Source organism: Zootoca vivipara, chromosome 5, assembly GCF_965207765.1.
Source record: "Zootoca vivipara chromosome 5, rZooViv2.hap1.1, whole genome shotgun sequence".
In the NCBI taxonomy this organism is placed as follows: Eukaryota; Metazoa; Chordata; class Lepidosauria; order Squamata; family Lacertidae; genus Zootoca; species Zootoca vivipara.
The window spans coordinates 34,301,023-34,315,611 of NC_142588.1; the positions used below are offsets into that span (position 1 = coordinate 34,301,023).

At 41.7% G+C, this 14,589-nt stretch overlaps 1 protein-coding gene across 4 annotated transcripts in view; it reads left to right on the top strand.

Annotated features, from left to right (window-relative positions):
* Positions 1 to 13,761, top strand: part of MYOF (myoferlin) — a 75,292-nt gene extending 61,531 nt beyond the window's left edge. For 3 of the 4 annotated variants that reach the window (XM_088670340.1, XM_035137401.3, XM_088670341.1), the window contains 15 exons: positions 1,121 to 1,219; positions 1,691 to 1,816; positions 1,979 to 2,134; positions 2,479 to 2,570; positions 3,262 to 3,432; positions 4,712 to 4,860; positions 5,253 to 5,392; positions 6,817 to 6,905; positions 7,245 to 7,340; positions 7,943 to 8,084; positions 8,976 to 9,075; positions 9,205 to 9,398; positions 10,041 to 10,150; positions 12,099 to 12,246; positions 13,089 to 13,761. In XM_088670340.1, the coding sequence (XP_088526466.1) occupies positions 1,121 to 1,219; positions 1,691 to 1,816; positions 1,979 to 2,134; positions 2,479 to 2,570; positions 3,262 to 3,432; positions 4,712 to 4,860; positions 5,253 to 5,392; positions 6,817 to 6,905; positions 7,245 to 7,340; positions 7,943 to 8,084; positions 8,976 to 9,075; positions 9,205 to 9,398; positions 10,041 to 10,150; positions 12,099 to 12,246; positions 13,089 to 13,133 (1,857 nt within the window). In that variant the 3' untranslated portion in view covers positions 13,134 to 13,761. The remainder of the gene's footprint in view (positions 1 to 1,120; positions 1,220 to 1,690; positions 1,817 to 1,978; positions 2,135 to 2,478; positions 2,571 to 3,261; positions 3,433 to 4,711; positions 4,861 to 5,252; positions 5,393 to 6,816; positions 6,906 to 7,244; positions 7,341 to 7,942; positions 8,085 to 8,975; positions 9,076 to 9,204; positions 9,399 to 10,040; positions 10,151 to 12,098; positions 12,247 to 13,088) is intronic. The other variant, XM_035137402.3, reaches the window with a different exon arrangement.
* Positions 13,762 to 14,589: the final 828 nt, after the last annotated feature.

Sequence of the window (14,589 nt, forward strand, 5' to 3'; positions counted from 1 at the left end):
TTCTGATTGGCTGCAGGAGCTTCCTGCAGCCAATCAGAAGCCACGCTTTGGTTTTTGAACGCTTTGGAAGTCAAACAAACTTCTGGAATGGATTCTGTTCAACTTCCAAGGTACGACTGTATTAATAAAGGGGTGCAGCTACATACAGCTTTGCCCACCCATTTCTTCTGAAAAAGCAGCTCTGAAAGGAGGTCCTATCGGAGGAAAAGTTCCACATTCCTCATTGTATTTATTTTAATGATATATCCGCAAGAAAACCAATGAAGCTCCATTGAAATGAACAGATATAACAAAGCGATAGCAATTGGCTGGGTGCACCTTTGTCACTTCAGTTTTCTGCTCTGCATTTCGGAGTAAATCTTTAGCTTCTTACATATTCTGCCCTGTACAAGTTGCATGGAAAGCAGGTTGAGTGTCACCAGCACCCAAATTTAGGGTCAGGGAACTGCAAATGTGAGGAGCGCTCCCGACACCTTGCCATAGATGTGCCAATGTGAATCTTAACCACTGGAGGCCTTTCTGTGCCCCTCAGGTCACCCAGAGCCAAGCCTGCCAGTTTAGTGTGCCTACTCTGAAGAGATCTGCTGGGAAGATCCCTTGCTGGGATTGTGGGGGAAGCGGTTCTATGCCAGGAAATGGCATCTCATACAAGAGAGTTTTCTGTCATCTGGCAACATTCCACAGCCTTTGAGGCTCTGTTAGATCTAGAGCCATTCTCGGTCTTGCAACCTTTTGCTACAGGCACCGTATGATCTGCGAATCTCTCTTGGCCACATCATAGACTTTGGGGCCTTTTAAACAGAATGTCTTCTGGTGAGGTCTACAGCACACATTTCCAGCTTAAGGTGCCCCTTCCTCTGCTTGCTGTGACTGGTTGAGGCTTGGCCCCTGCTATACATGTGTGCTGCCTAGCTTCCACACCTAAGGGCTAGATCTGAGGTGGGGAGCCTTTGGGGAACCTCCAGGTATTGCCAGACTCCTAAATCAGCAGATAGGGCTGATGAAAGTTGTATTTCAGCAACATTTAGAGGGCCACAGGGTCCCCATCCATGATGGCTAGAATCATCCTAGAATTTCAGTTTGTTGTTACTTCCACCTATAATCTCCCGTTTTTATATAGGAGGAAGAAATCGTCGACTGGTGGAGCAAGTTTTATGCTTCAATAGGAGATACTGAGAAATGTGGGCAATATATTGCAAAGGGATACGACACACTAAAGGTATTTGTTTTGAGTGCATTGTTGTTGTTTAAAGAGGTCACCAACTTTAAAAAATAAGCAGACTTTAGTTCAATATACTGGTTTCGGTTGAACTTGCCACCCTCGATTTTTTAAAACTTGAGGCATTTTGCTTTTTTATTTTTGTACAAGGGGTTGTGAAATAGGTCCCAGGGGAAAAACTCCAAAGTTACCTTGAGAGAGGCATATTCTATTGCATGATCACTGCACATTTTGCATGAGTGCTATGGGGAAATGACAAGGTCACGCCACCAAATAACAGATTGCTGCTTACTGTATTATTATCCCAGGCAATCTAAAGTTCTTTCACATGCACCATGAATTATATATACACTCAGACAGTCACCTTCTTTAAAACTTAGGGATGTTTTGCAAAGTTGTGCATTTGTTGAAGCATGCCACTTGTTTGTTTCTAATGCTTTTTTTTGAATTTTACCTAACTTTTGTTTCAAGGTGTACAGGAGCGAACTGGAGAATGTCCCCGATTTTAGGGGTTTAACAGATTTTTGTGATACTTTCAAGCTGCATCGGGGCAGGTCTGAAGAAAATGATGACCCTAGTGTTGTGGGAGAATTTAAGGTAAAACACGCACACCTTAAATTACATTATTAGGCAGAAAACCAAGCTTAAGTATTGTTCTGCATAGCACTCCATTCCTGAGACAGAACAAATATGTAATAACCAAGTAAAAAAGGCTTGTTTTTGTTTGGACTTACTTTTCCATTTTGTTTACCTTCTTAGGGCTCTTTTAGGATCTATGCATTACCAGATGACCCTAATGTACCACCTCCTCCTCGGCAGTTCCGTGAGCTTCCAGATAGCGGGCCTCAAGAGTGTATCGTTCGGATTTATATAGTCCGAGGCTTAGAACTCCAGCCTAAGGATAACAATGGACTGGTGAGTTAACATTTACAGATGAGCATTACGATTAGACCACTATTGTCTACAACAGGGATGTCCAACTCCCCCCAAGAGACTGCGATCTACTCACAGAATAAAAAAATGGCAGTGATCTACCCCTGGGGGGGGAGGGGCTTCAGGTCAAACTTGTTGAGGTTTTTTAGGGAGGAAAGTCCCGTTTTGGAGAGGAAAATGTGCCGAAATTTATTAAAGGGGAAAGGGGAAAAGTCGCTCACCAAGAGATCGCTAAGGGAACAATCTGCCTTCGTAGAAAATGTGGCATGTATTAATTATCAATCCTACAGTGCACATGAATTAACAATACCCTTGTTTCCAAACAGTGTGATCCTTATATTAAAATCACCTTGGGCAAAAAAGTGGTGGAAGACAGAGATCATTATGTTCCCAACACTATTAATCCAATTTTTGGCAGGTAACCTTTAAGACTTCCTCCTTCTGTATTATTAGAATGGCTCTAATCCTCTCATAGAATAATTATGCCTTGTCATAGCCTTGATTTTGTTTCAAGAAATCATTATTTCACCTTACTCTTACTTATGGGGAAAAAAGTTGGGGGAATGGGGAAAGAGTGTGACACACTCTTCTTCTGGTTTTCTGTTACGGGAGGATCCTGAATGGGATGAGAACACAATGAGGGATGGACTAGAACACTCACCTCAATTTACAGAAGAAAAAAATGCTCCCATTTAAAAATGCTTATATAGTCTACTGATAGTACTAAAGCAAACAGACCGCAGGTGTTAATAACCTGGAATTGTATACAATTTTTTAAAAGGGGGGATTTTGGAAGAAGATGGAGAGTTTAATCCTTATGCTAATGATATGTTAATGTCCTCAGAATATGATGAATTAAAGTGTATCTATAATTTAGAAATAAGCATTTTTCTAGTACTCATTTGCTGTTTGGTTTGTTTCTATTAGCCAATTATCTTTATCAGCCCACAGGTCCATAGTGACCCTTGCAGGGAGTTTAACTAGTAATTCCAGTTGCAGTGGCTTACTGGTTTATGAACAATGTGATCATATTTGTTGTGAGTGTCGCTAATGTTTTCAGGGTGGTTAGTTTTCAGAATTTCAAACATGCCAAATATTTCTGTGTTTAGAATGTATGAACTGAGTTGCTTCTTGCCTCAAGACAAGGATCTGAAAATTTCTGTTTATGACTTTGATATGCTGACTCGAGATGAAAAAGTTGGTGAAACCATCATTGATTTGGAAAACAGATTTCTCTCCCGCTTTGGATCTCAATGTGGAATACCACAGCAGTACTGTGTGTAAGTTGCTCACTGCTATAGCTATTAAAAACATGGAAAACCTAAACCCATGATTAAATGTCTCCCTGTGAAAACAACATTCCTTAGAAGCTGTTATCTTGGCTGGACTAAATGCCTCATATTTACTGCATTTTCACAGACTGTGATAGGATATGCTATGGCTTTCCTAATTAAAGCATTGTCTACACTGAACTTACCTCAGTTCAGAATCCTGTATATATGCCAATGTGCCCCTGAAGCTCCTGCACATGTGAGCTGTTCAATGAGGCAGCTTCATAAGTAAAAAGGATTCATATCAAAGACTGCTGCTTTCATTGCAGGAAATGGGAAGCCCTTGTGAGCTAGTGCCAAATAATATTTTACAGCTTCAGTGTGTATAAGAAACCATGGGGGAAGCTTCTTTCATGTGGGCACTTCAAGTGTGTGTGTGTTTGGCTTCATTCAGACATAACATTAAACCATGGTTTCAGGAATGAGCATAGTGTCCACCCAGACTCATATACCGTACTTCATTCTTTTCCTCCAGCATGGCTAGAAAGAAATTAGAAGCTCCACTTCCATTTTAGACGCGGGTGGCACTGTGGGTTAAACCACAGAGCCTAGGGCTTGCCGATCAGAAGGTCAGCGGTTCGAATCCCTGCCACAGGATGAGCCCCCGTTGCTCGGTCCCAGCTCCTGCCCACCTAGCAGTTCGAAAGCACGTCAAAGTGCAAGTAGATTAATAGGGAAGGTAAACGGCGTTTCCGTGTGCTGCTTTGGTTCGCCAGAAGCGGCTTTGTCATGCTGGCCACATGACCTGGAAGCTATATGCCGGCTCCCTCGGCCAATAAAGCGAGATGAGCGCCGCAACCCCAGAGTCGGTCACAACTGGACCTAATGGTCAGGGGTCCCTTTACCTAGTGTTTCCTCCAAACCATAAAATGTGGTTAATCTTCACTATGCTTAGTGAAAACAGCCAGCTTCATCAACTATGATTTGAAGCTGACTGAGCATAGTTTGTCCAAGCTTGAAACAGGTGATTGGCAATGAAGGGAGAATCACTTGGGCTCAGAAGGAGGCTAAACTAGTTCTCATAGGCTCCAAAATAGCCTAACATATTTTAGTTTCGCAAAATACCCTATTGTGGAGCCTAATTCCCGTGTTTTAAATTCAACATAATTCCATCCACTCGTTCATCATATTGAGGAATATGGCAAAGCGTTACTAAGAAATGATGTGCCTGTATCCAAGAGACATGCTGCCTATCTATCCTGAAATTTACTCTTAATTCCTACAAAAGCTCAGGTATCAATACATGGAGAGACCAACTGAAGCCAACACAACTCTTGCAAAATTTAGCCAGGGTTAAAGGCTATTCTCCCCCAGTCCTTTCTGAAAACGGGAGGAGGATTAGATATGGAGGAAGAGAATACACTTTGGAAGAATTTGGTGAGTTTTCTCCTTGTTGTTGAGTTTCACTGATTTGTGTTTGTGCTGTCCCCACTGTGTTTTCCTTGCGCATTTATATTATAGAATTGAAACTGCATTGTCAATTGTAGCCAGTAGTTTTGACGTGGAAAACCAGATCAGCATGCGGAACTGGGGATTTCCAATTGTTCGTTATAGGAAAGTGAAAGAGATGCAGTGCATGATTGAGTGGAAATTTGCCTTTCCATAGCTAGGAGTGAAAACCCCATGTGCTCATAGATCTAGCAGGCTGTTCTTGGTCCACAATAAATCCATTGAATGATTGTATATATTTATACAAACGTGGATACTTGCTAATTTCAGTACTTGGCTGTGAATGCCTACTGATTTACATTTTTCTTTCTTTACTTCAGAGGCCAACAAAAACCTGCATGAACACCTTGGGCCTGGTGAAGAACGGCTCGCCCTTTACATTCTCAGAACTCAGGGCTTGGTGCCTGAGCATGTAGAGACAAGAACTTTGTGCAGTACCTTCCAGCCAAACATCTCACAAGTACTATACATTTATTTATTGTTGCATTTATATCCCACTTTTCTTTCAAGGAGCTCATCTCTACATCAGTTATATCCACCAAGACCCCTGGTGATTGGCTTGGCATCACATACCTGATGTAGATACAGTGCTCTTTTCTGGGGGGATGCGGGGGTACGCATACCCCTAAACATTTTGTGAATCTAACTTTGGCCTCATTGAGGGGCAGTATTTCAATATGAGTAGGAAAATGACAGTACGCCTAAACATTTTTTTTAGAAAACAAAGCACTGTGTAGATATGGGGATGCGGGTGGCACTGTGGGTTAAACCACAGAGCCTAGGGCTTCCCGATCAGAAGGTCGGCGGTTCGAATCCCCGCCACAGGGTGAGCTCCCGTTGCTCAGTCCCAGCTCCTGCCTACCTAGCAGTTCGAAAGCACATCAAAGTGCAAGTAGATAAATACAGCGGGAATGTAAGCAGCGTTTCCATGTGTTGCTCTGGTTCGCCAGAAGCGGCTTTGTCATGCTGGCCACATGACCTGGAAGCTGTATGCCGGCTCCCTCGGCCAATAAAGCGAGATAAGTGCTGCAACCCCAGAGTCGGTCACGACTGGACCTAATGGTCAGGGGTCCCTTTACCTTATTTCAATATGAGTAGGAAAATGACAGTACCCCTAAACATTTTTTTAGAAAAAAGCACTGTGTAGATATGTATCCACTGGGACCTCTAGCTGTATGCAATCCACACACACACACCCAAAAAAATACCACACACAACTAGAGCTGGATGAGGATTTTTTTCATCTTTATCGTATTTTGTCATTTGGGGGCAGGGTGAGCTTCTGGTTTCCGCCCTGCATGTTAAGCATTGTTTGTTTGTTTTGTCATTATATGAAGTAGTATGAGAAAGCTGTTTTATGGGTCACTGCAGTATTCTTGATGTTCTGGTAAAGACCTGTAATTTTTCACGGCTCTTCAAGCGCTGTATTGGCTGTGGCAAGGGCTTGGGCATTCCAAGTGAAATTTCTGACATCTTCACCTTGAAACAACAGGAAACCCACCAATGCCATGTCATAAATTACTTTTGAAAGGCCTCATGTGTTTCAACCAGGGCCGTCTTAAGCGTATCTGGCGCCCTGGCGCCATGGTGCGAATATCCCCCCCGTTTCACACCATGGCTGTGTGGTGGGCACAGCGTGCAGCCCAGCGCCCTGGCGCATTGCGCCACCCAGCCTTGCCTTAGAGCTGACCCTGGTTTCAACCATGTGTTGCCATGTGACATGGTAGGCAGGTGTAAGCCCAAGGTGCAGAATCAAGCCCAAGGCTTATGCATGTGCAATAAGTTGCATGGTTCTTTGGATTCAGGCCATGATATCAAATTGGAATATTGATAATGTCATATAACAGGGATATATATCTGACACGACTGCCTTACTTGATACAGGGGAAGCTTCAGATGTGGGTGGATGTTTTTCCCAAAAGCATGGGTCCACCCGGCCCTCCTTTCAACATCACTCCTCGCAAGGCTAAGAAGTAAGTAAATAAGGATTAAGGTAGGTGGCATGCTTTTTTGGAACTTCCATGTTGACTCTTTAACTGCAGTGATGGTTATGAGCACAGTGTTTGCATTTACTTCATATTCTGTTCCAGTCCTTTCCACTACTAGAATACAAATGTGTTCTTCATACTCCACAACAGGGATCTCAAACCAAGTGCCCTCCAAATGTTGTGGACTACAAGTTTAACCATTCCTGACCATTGGCCATGCTGGCTGGTGATGATGGGAACTGTAGTCCAAAACATCAGGAACGAACCATATTGGCTCCCTCTGATCTGCTGGATATAAACCTAAGAGCAAATCCTGTATTACAGGTATGAACTGCGGGTAATTGTGTGGAACACAAAGGATGTCATCCTGGATGAAAAAAGCATCACAGGGGAAGAGATGAGTGATATCTACGTGAAAGGGTAAGAGACCCATATCCCAGATCTTGTTAATAAGGAACACAACTGTAAGATAATTTTAAAGGTCTGGTTCTCATTAAGAGTACCACTGCATTGAGCTTTGCCTGCAAAAGTTTCCAGGTTCAATCCCCAGCAGCTCAAGGAGGGAAAAACCTGTGTCTGGAAGCATGAAGAGCCACTGCCTGTCAGAGTAGACAGAGCTGAGCTAGATGGACCTTTGCTCTGACTTGGTACAAGGCAGCTGCCTGTGATGTAATTAATGGAAGAAAGAATTAAAGGCTGTAATGTTGTCCTCAGGCACCAAAATGTCTTGAGCTGGCCCTGTCAAATGACTTCTTTGTTATCTTGGGTGTAGGAAGTTTAATGGGGACATCGGGACCGATTACAGGCAATATACCTAACTGGCAGAACTGGCCACATTACACTGAGATTAGTGGAGCTATTTGGGATGAAATCAGACAGTAGAGTGCCAGGGTCTCTGTTCCAGTTCTGGTGTTTTGCAACGTAAACATTACAGCTCCGAAGCTGCGGTGAAGTGTTGCTGTATTGTGCAAAGCCATCAGTCCTATTCACTGTGCACAGCTAAATGTCATTGATTCTTTCAGATGGATGCCTGGCCATGAAGAAAATAAGCAGAAAACAGATGTGCATTACAGGTCTCTAGACGGGGAAGGGAACTTCAACTGGAGATTTATTTTTCCTTTTGAGTATTTTCCAGCTGAGCAGCACTGTACAGTTTCAAAAAAGGTGATTCTTCTCTGATTATGTGAAAAATAAAAATTAACCTTGGCCATTCACAGCCAAAAGCCTTGCGCCAGGACACTGAGTTGTGTGTAGATTTTTCCCAAAGCTTTAAAAATAAATAAAAACGGCACAGCAAACTGCAGCCTCCACAGCCACATGTTATGGTAGATCTGTTTGGGATGGAAGGAAAGTTCTTTCCCCTCCTTTGTTTTTTTTCTGCTCAGATTTGCTGTTCCCCTGCCCAGATGCTTTTCCATCCATAGAGGAAAAGACACAGGGTGGAAAAGTGGCAGAGTGTAAGATCATGATTTTGAGAAGGAAATTATCAGAGTAGAAAGGGTTAAGAAGCCATTCCCACTTACTGTTCTTCCACTGAAACTTTCAGCCTCCCACGTCTGCTTTTCATTTAGAAAAAAAAATCAGCCTTAATATTGGAATAACTGTTACAGGTGTCTGTAATGTCATATCTAGGTGGGTGTAGCCATTCACTGTCATTCATGATGATGTCAGGTGTCTGACTCATCCAAGTTGGCCTGCGGGGGGGGGGATAGTAAGTAGCAAATGAGCACCGAGCAGGATTTCACTCTTCGGTCATTAGGTGATGTTGAGCATGCTGCTGTGGCTGCATAGTGCTGTTCCTTGTAGGAAACTGTTGAGTGTGGCCAATGCAGAATTTAACTCCGTCCATCATCTGAGATCACCTGCCCAAACATTAGCTGATTGATAGGTAGATGTGGTTTGGCTTTAGACACACACATTTCTCCTGTAGCCACAACTCTGTTTGTGGAAAGGCTGCTAACAGAGAGGTGGAAATAGGAGCAGTGGGAGGAAGGTTGGGGCACTGCAGCAGGCATGAAAAGTACAATTTCTTTTTACTGGTTTTGTTCTCCTTAGGAACACTTTTGGAGCCTTGACAATACAGAATTCAGAATTCCACCCAAGCTGCTTATTCAAATATGGGACAATGATAAGTTTTCCTTGGATGACTATCTCGGTATGCCCTTTAAAGTATAATTTGGGTTGGGTGGGGAGTTTTGCAAAGGGGGAGATTTTTTGTCAAGTTTTCATTTGGAGAGAAACAAAGTGTGTGACCAGATTCTCCCCCTTCTGTCTTTTCCTATAGGTTTTGTTGAACTTGATTTACACAATGCAATTGTGCCAGCAAAGTCTCCAGAAAAGTGCTCTTTGGACATGATTCCAGAATACAAGCCAACTAACTCTCTCAAGACCCCTAAGATTGCTTCACTCTTTGAACAGAAATCCATGAGAGGATGGTGGCCATGCTATGCAGAAAAAGATGGCTCCCGTGTTTTGGCTGTACGTCCCCGTTAATACGCATAAATAGTTACATCATTAGTTGCCAGGGTTTCATTTTGCCTCTAAATCTCTTATAACTCCCTCCCTCTCCAGCACTTCTTCACCTCCCTTAAATATCATGAGCAAGATGTCATAATAGCATAACTCAGCCTTCCTCAAACTGGTGACCTGCAGATGTGATCATCATCAGAGCTGGGGCTAATGGGAGCTTTTGTCAAAAACATCTGGAGGGCACCAGGTTGGAAGAGGCTGGAATAACTTACCCTTAACCTGCCCCAGATGTGCACAACAAGACCCAGTGATTGCAGGCAGGACCAATTGACATGAATAGCCCATCTCCCATTGATTTTAATGCATTCATAATATTTTCTGATTCAAGAGCTGTGATCTACTGTATATCTCCATGCATGGGCCCCCCCATTTTATATGGCTTGAAAATATATTATAATTAGTGTTTTGTGGCATATAAACCCAGTTATTCTATGTACACAAATTTCCAATTTTGTTTCTTAAAACTTAATATGAAAGCATTAAGAATCTAGCCCACTCTGTAATTCCTCTTCTTCATCTGTAATGTCTGACACTGGAGGTCTGTTTTACTTTCATTGTGAAATCCTTGATGGTATTTTCATTTACTTGAAGGGTAAAATTGAGATGACTCTGGAAATCCTTGGTGAAAAAGACATTGATGAACGGCCAGCTGGTAAAGGCAGAGATGAACCTAATATGAACCCCAAATTAGAGCAACCAAAGTAAGATACTTTCCTATATTTGAATTCAATATTCTTTAACCTTGAGTATCCAGATGTTGTTGGATTACAACCCCCAGCATCCCTGACCATTGGCTATGCTAGCTGGGGATGATGGAAGTTGTAGGGATGGGAGATGAATGAATGCTATGCCAAATCTAGACCCCTGTGCCATACATCTGAAGCACCCTTATTCCACTTTAAAAGCCATGGCTTCCCCCAAGAATCCTGGGAACTACAGTTTATTAATGGTGTTGAGAGTTAGGAGACCTCTCAGAGAACTACAGTTTCCAGCACCCTTAACAAACTACAATTCATGGGGGAAGCCACAACTGTTAAAAGTGATATAAAGTGTTTTACAGTAAATGTATCGTGTGGGTGTGACCTTAGTCAGGCTTAATGTAAACCCATTGAAATAAATGATTTTATTCTAGGCATGACTAAGTTGGGATCCAACACAGTGTTTTCAAGAAATAACAGACTGTAACATGAATTAAATGTTCATGATTCGCACAAATCAACTATTTTAAAACATTCAGCATCAACAATATACTGGATGCTTTATAGAACCTATCCATTATATATAGGCCCTCTCTGCAGCACATAATCAAAATTCTGAACTATCTGGTCTTTCGTTTTATAAATATGAGACATTATATGTTAGACTTTACTAAGTTTCCATATAATGTAACTTACATACCTAAGCAGCAAATACCATGTGCCTGTTTTCATTTAAAACCCACTCACTCGGCTGATTTTCCAGTAAGGAGTCATGTAAAAGCCTATGGCAACATGTAAGCAAGAGTAATGTGATTTCATTAATAAAAAATTGTCAAGGAAACTTGGCATTCAGATTTCATATTGGGATTCGGCTCCCTAGTTCTTGAATTGTTTGAACTTTCTTAGAGCAGAGTAGGCAATGGAAGTCATGTAGGAACCATTACAACTGTGTGACATCAGAGCACAGCTGGTAGTGGCATCAAGAGTATGGTTACCAGATTTTTTCCCGATGAATCCAGGGACACTTTTTTTCTTTTTTCTTTTTTTGAAGCTGAGTAGCAACAGGGAGTCAGTAAGTGGGGATGGTGAGGCAAAAGACCCACATGCAAAGTTTCTGGCAAAAGGGCTGGCAAAATTTCAAAGGCACCATGCAGCTAGGAAAATGCTGGATGGGAGAAACCCAGTTTTCTTTCCCCAACTCAATATCTGGAATAGCAGGCTCAGCTCCATAAAAGTGAATAGATTGAAGACTCCTCACCTGAAGACTCCTACCCTGCATACAAATCCCTGCGGGATTTGTCATCTTTCCGCAGGGCCTGCAAGACAGAGCTGTTCCGCCTGGCCTTTGGGTTAGACTCAGCTTGACCCCTGTGTTTTTCCTCCCTCATGGCTTGGATTTATGGAATACTTGAATTGAGGCTGCATTTTAAATTTTAATACGGTATTTTAATCTGTATTTTAATTAATTGTTTTTATGTTTTATTGTAATTCTGTTGGTGTCAGCCACCCTGAGCCCGGTTTTTGACTGGGGAGGGCGGGGTATAAATAAAATTATTATTATTATTATTATTATTATTATTATACAAGAAAATATGGACAGTAGAAATGTGAAATTACAGCAAATTAGCTCAAGCTAGCTAATATTCTAAAACGTCATGCTTTTTGTCTTTGTATGAGATGCTATAAGCGCGATCAACTATAATGGGGTAGCCAATATGATACCCTCCAGATATTGCTGGACTGTAACTCCCATGATCCCTGACTATTGCTGGCAGGGGTTGATGGGAATTGTGGTCCAAATTGTTCAGAGGGTACCAGGTTGGCAATCTTTGTCTTAACACAAAATCGAGAACACAGCCCATTGGCAATAAATGTGCTAGTTACTTGGTACCCTATGTTCCTTGCTACGGTAACCAACTTTTGTTGTTGTTGTTGTTGTTCCAAAATATAGCCGACCAGATACATCTTTCCTTTGGTTCACAAATCCATGCAAGACAATGAAATTCATTGTGTGGCGTAGATTTAAGTGGGTCTTCCTTGGCATCCTCCTCCTCCTGATTGTGATCTTGTTTGTAGCAATTCTTCTGTACTCACTGCCGGTAAGCATTTAAAAATGTGTAATAGTGTTTTTTGCTTGTGACATTGTGTCTACCTGTTATATGCTTATATTCAGGATACAAGCCTGATGCTCCTGTCCAGGGAGCAGTGCATGAATTACTATCATTGGAAAGGGAAAGGAATGAAATAAATAAATTGCCTGTCATTTCCCTTAAGAGTATTTTATATCTTCGGAGGGTTTATCTCTGAAGATAACTTGGAACAAGATGTAATGCAGATGGAGCAGCTAGCTCCTTTGTTGCCTGAGGCCACTAGCCAGAGTTACTCCAGTTCTCAAAGCTCTGCCAATACATTTCCCAGCCAAATCCAAATTTTACAGATGATGCATCTGGGGAGGATGATCCTTAGCATCCCAGCATTAGAATGGTACATTTTGCTGGGAAACAAGGGCAGACATCAATACTGGCACCCTCGTTTTGGAATTTCCTCCCCCTTGAAATCTAGTTGGTGCCTAAACTGCTGACCTTTAGATGCCAGGCTGTCCTGTCCAGGTCTTTGACAATAGCTTCACTGCCATTTGAAATGGTTTCAATTGCTATTTTGATTGTATTGTGTGTGTTTTTAATTGATAATGTGGTTTTATGGGTTTTATTGTTACCTGCCCAGAGATCTATGGGTGTGGGACAGGATATAAAGAGCCTAAATTAAAAGTATGTTGAACTGAGTTTTAGCAAAACACTCTTAAACTAAAATGTGGTAAGTGTGTGTTTAAATTCAGAATGCACTTTGATCACTTTTCTTTCTTTCTTTCTTTCTTTCTCTTTCTTTCTTTCTTTCTTTCTTTCTTTCTTTCTTTCTTTCTTTCTTTCTTTCTTTTTTGTAGAACTACCTGTCAATGAAGATTGTGAATCCATTTCCATCGGGTTAAGGAAGATCCTTTTCTATAAAATGTTACATTCCAGTAAGGTTTTCAAACCTCCACCTTTGGACCAAACATAACCACCTGGTAATCCTATACATATCTACTCAAAAGCAAGCCCCACTGAATTCAGTGGGACTTACTCCCTGTATAGGGTTGCGGCATAAATCAAGCTGCTTGTGTTTTTAACCAGGAAGAGGGTCATTTCTAAGAATTGAACTGTTATGTATGATGTATTGCGTTGTGCCAACTGTAAAATACTATGCTACAGTTCAGCATTTTGACTACAACAGTTCATTTTCTCATTTTGTTATCATCTTTGTTTTAAAAAATACTTTCCAAAAACATTATTCCAGAAAGCCTTCTCTTTCTCTCTTCTTTTTAAAGATGCACTCTATTTAAAGTATTTTTTTATATCATGAGCACTTTGAAATCCTGCCTCTTGATTTATAGAAAAAGCAGGCACTACTTACATTTTTAGAAATGAAAAAACAACCACCACCAGTGCAATAAAAATTGTTCACCAGCTGTGTGAACCTCATGTTTTTAAAAGGTCATATTTACAGCACTAAGCTGCCATTCTCTGTGGTTCAACTTTATGAACAAAGCGATGAAATAAAGCAATATAAACTCGTGATTTATCATTGTGATTATTATGGTTATTTCTAATTTCAATTATGTGTTCACGACAGCAAAAATCAGATGTCAAGGCAGTGGTAGTATCATAATTACAGTCCTGTGCAGTTGGATACCCATAATCCCACTGAAATGAGTGAATGGGGTGGGTGAGGATCCTATATACAGTATAGGCTAAGCTGCTACAGCAAGCCAGGGGGTTGAGCATTGGTAGGCAAACTAAGGCCCAGGGGCCAGATCTGGCCCAATCACCTTCTAAATCCGGTCCGCGGACGGTCCAGGAATCAGCGTGTTTTTACATGAGTAGAATGTGCCCTTTTATTTAAAATGCATCTCTGGGTTATTTGTGGGGCATAGGAATTCATTCTTTTCTTTTTTAAAAAATATAGTCCGGCCCCCCACAAGGTCAGAGGGACAGTGGACCGGCTCCCTGCTGAAAAAGTTTGCTGACCCCTGGGGTTGAGGGTACACTATCCAATCACCTTGGTTTCCCATTACATTTGTACCTGGGGGTGTGGTTTGTTGCTCCCTAAGGAACCACAACTGCAAGCCAGTTAAGTGTATATAGCATTGCTGCCTTAAACATCTTGCAAGTCCATCTCTGTAACTTATATGTGTGAAAGACAGAACTTTCATGACCACCGGTATCTAGTACAATCTTTTAAAACAGAGCAAGTCCACACACGCAGCTGAGAGTAATCAAATCTTGTTTAACCAAGATGGTGTGTGTGCACATGTGAACCAGCCCCCCCTTTGAAATTGCCCAATTCATCCTCAGTTGTCACTAACGAAATAAAGAAAATGCTTTAGTCAGGGCACCCCTATTGTA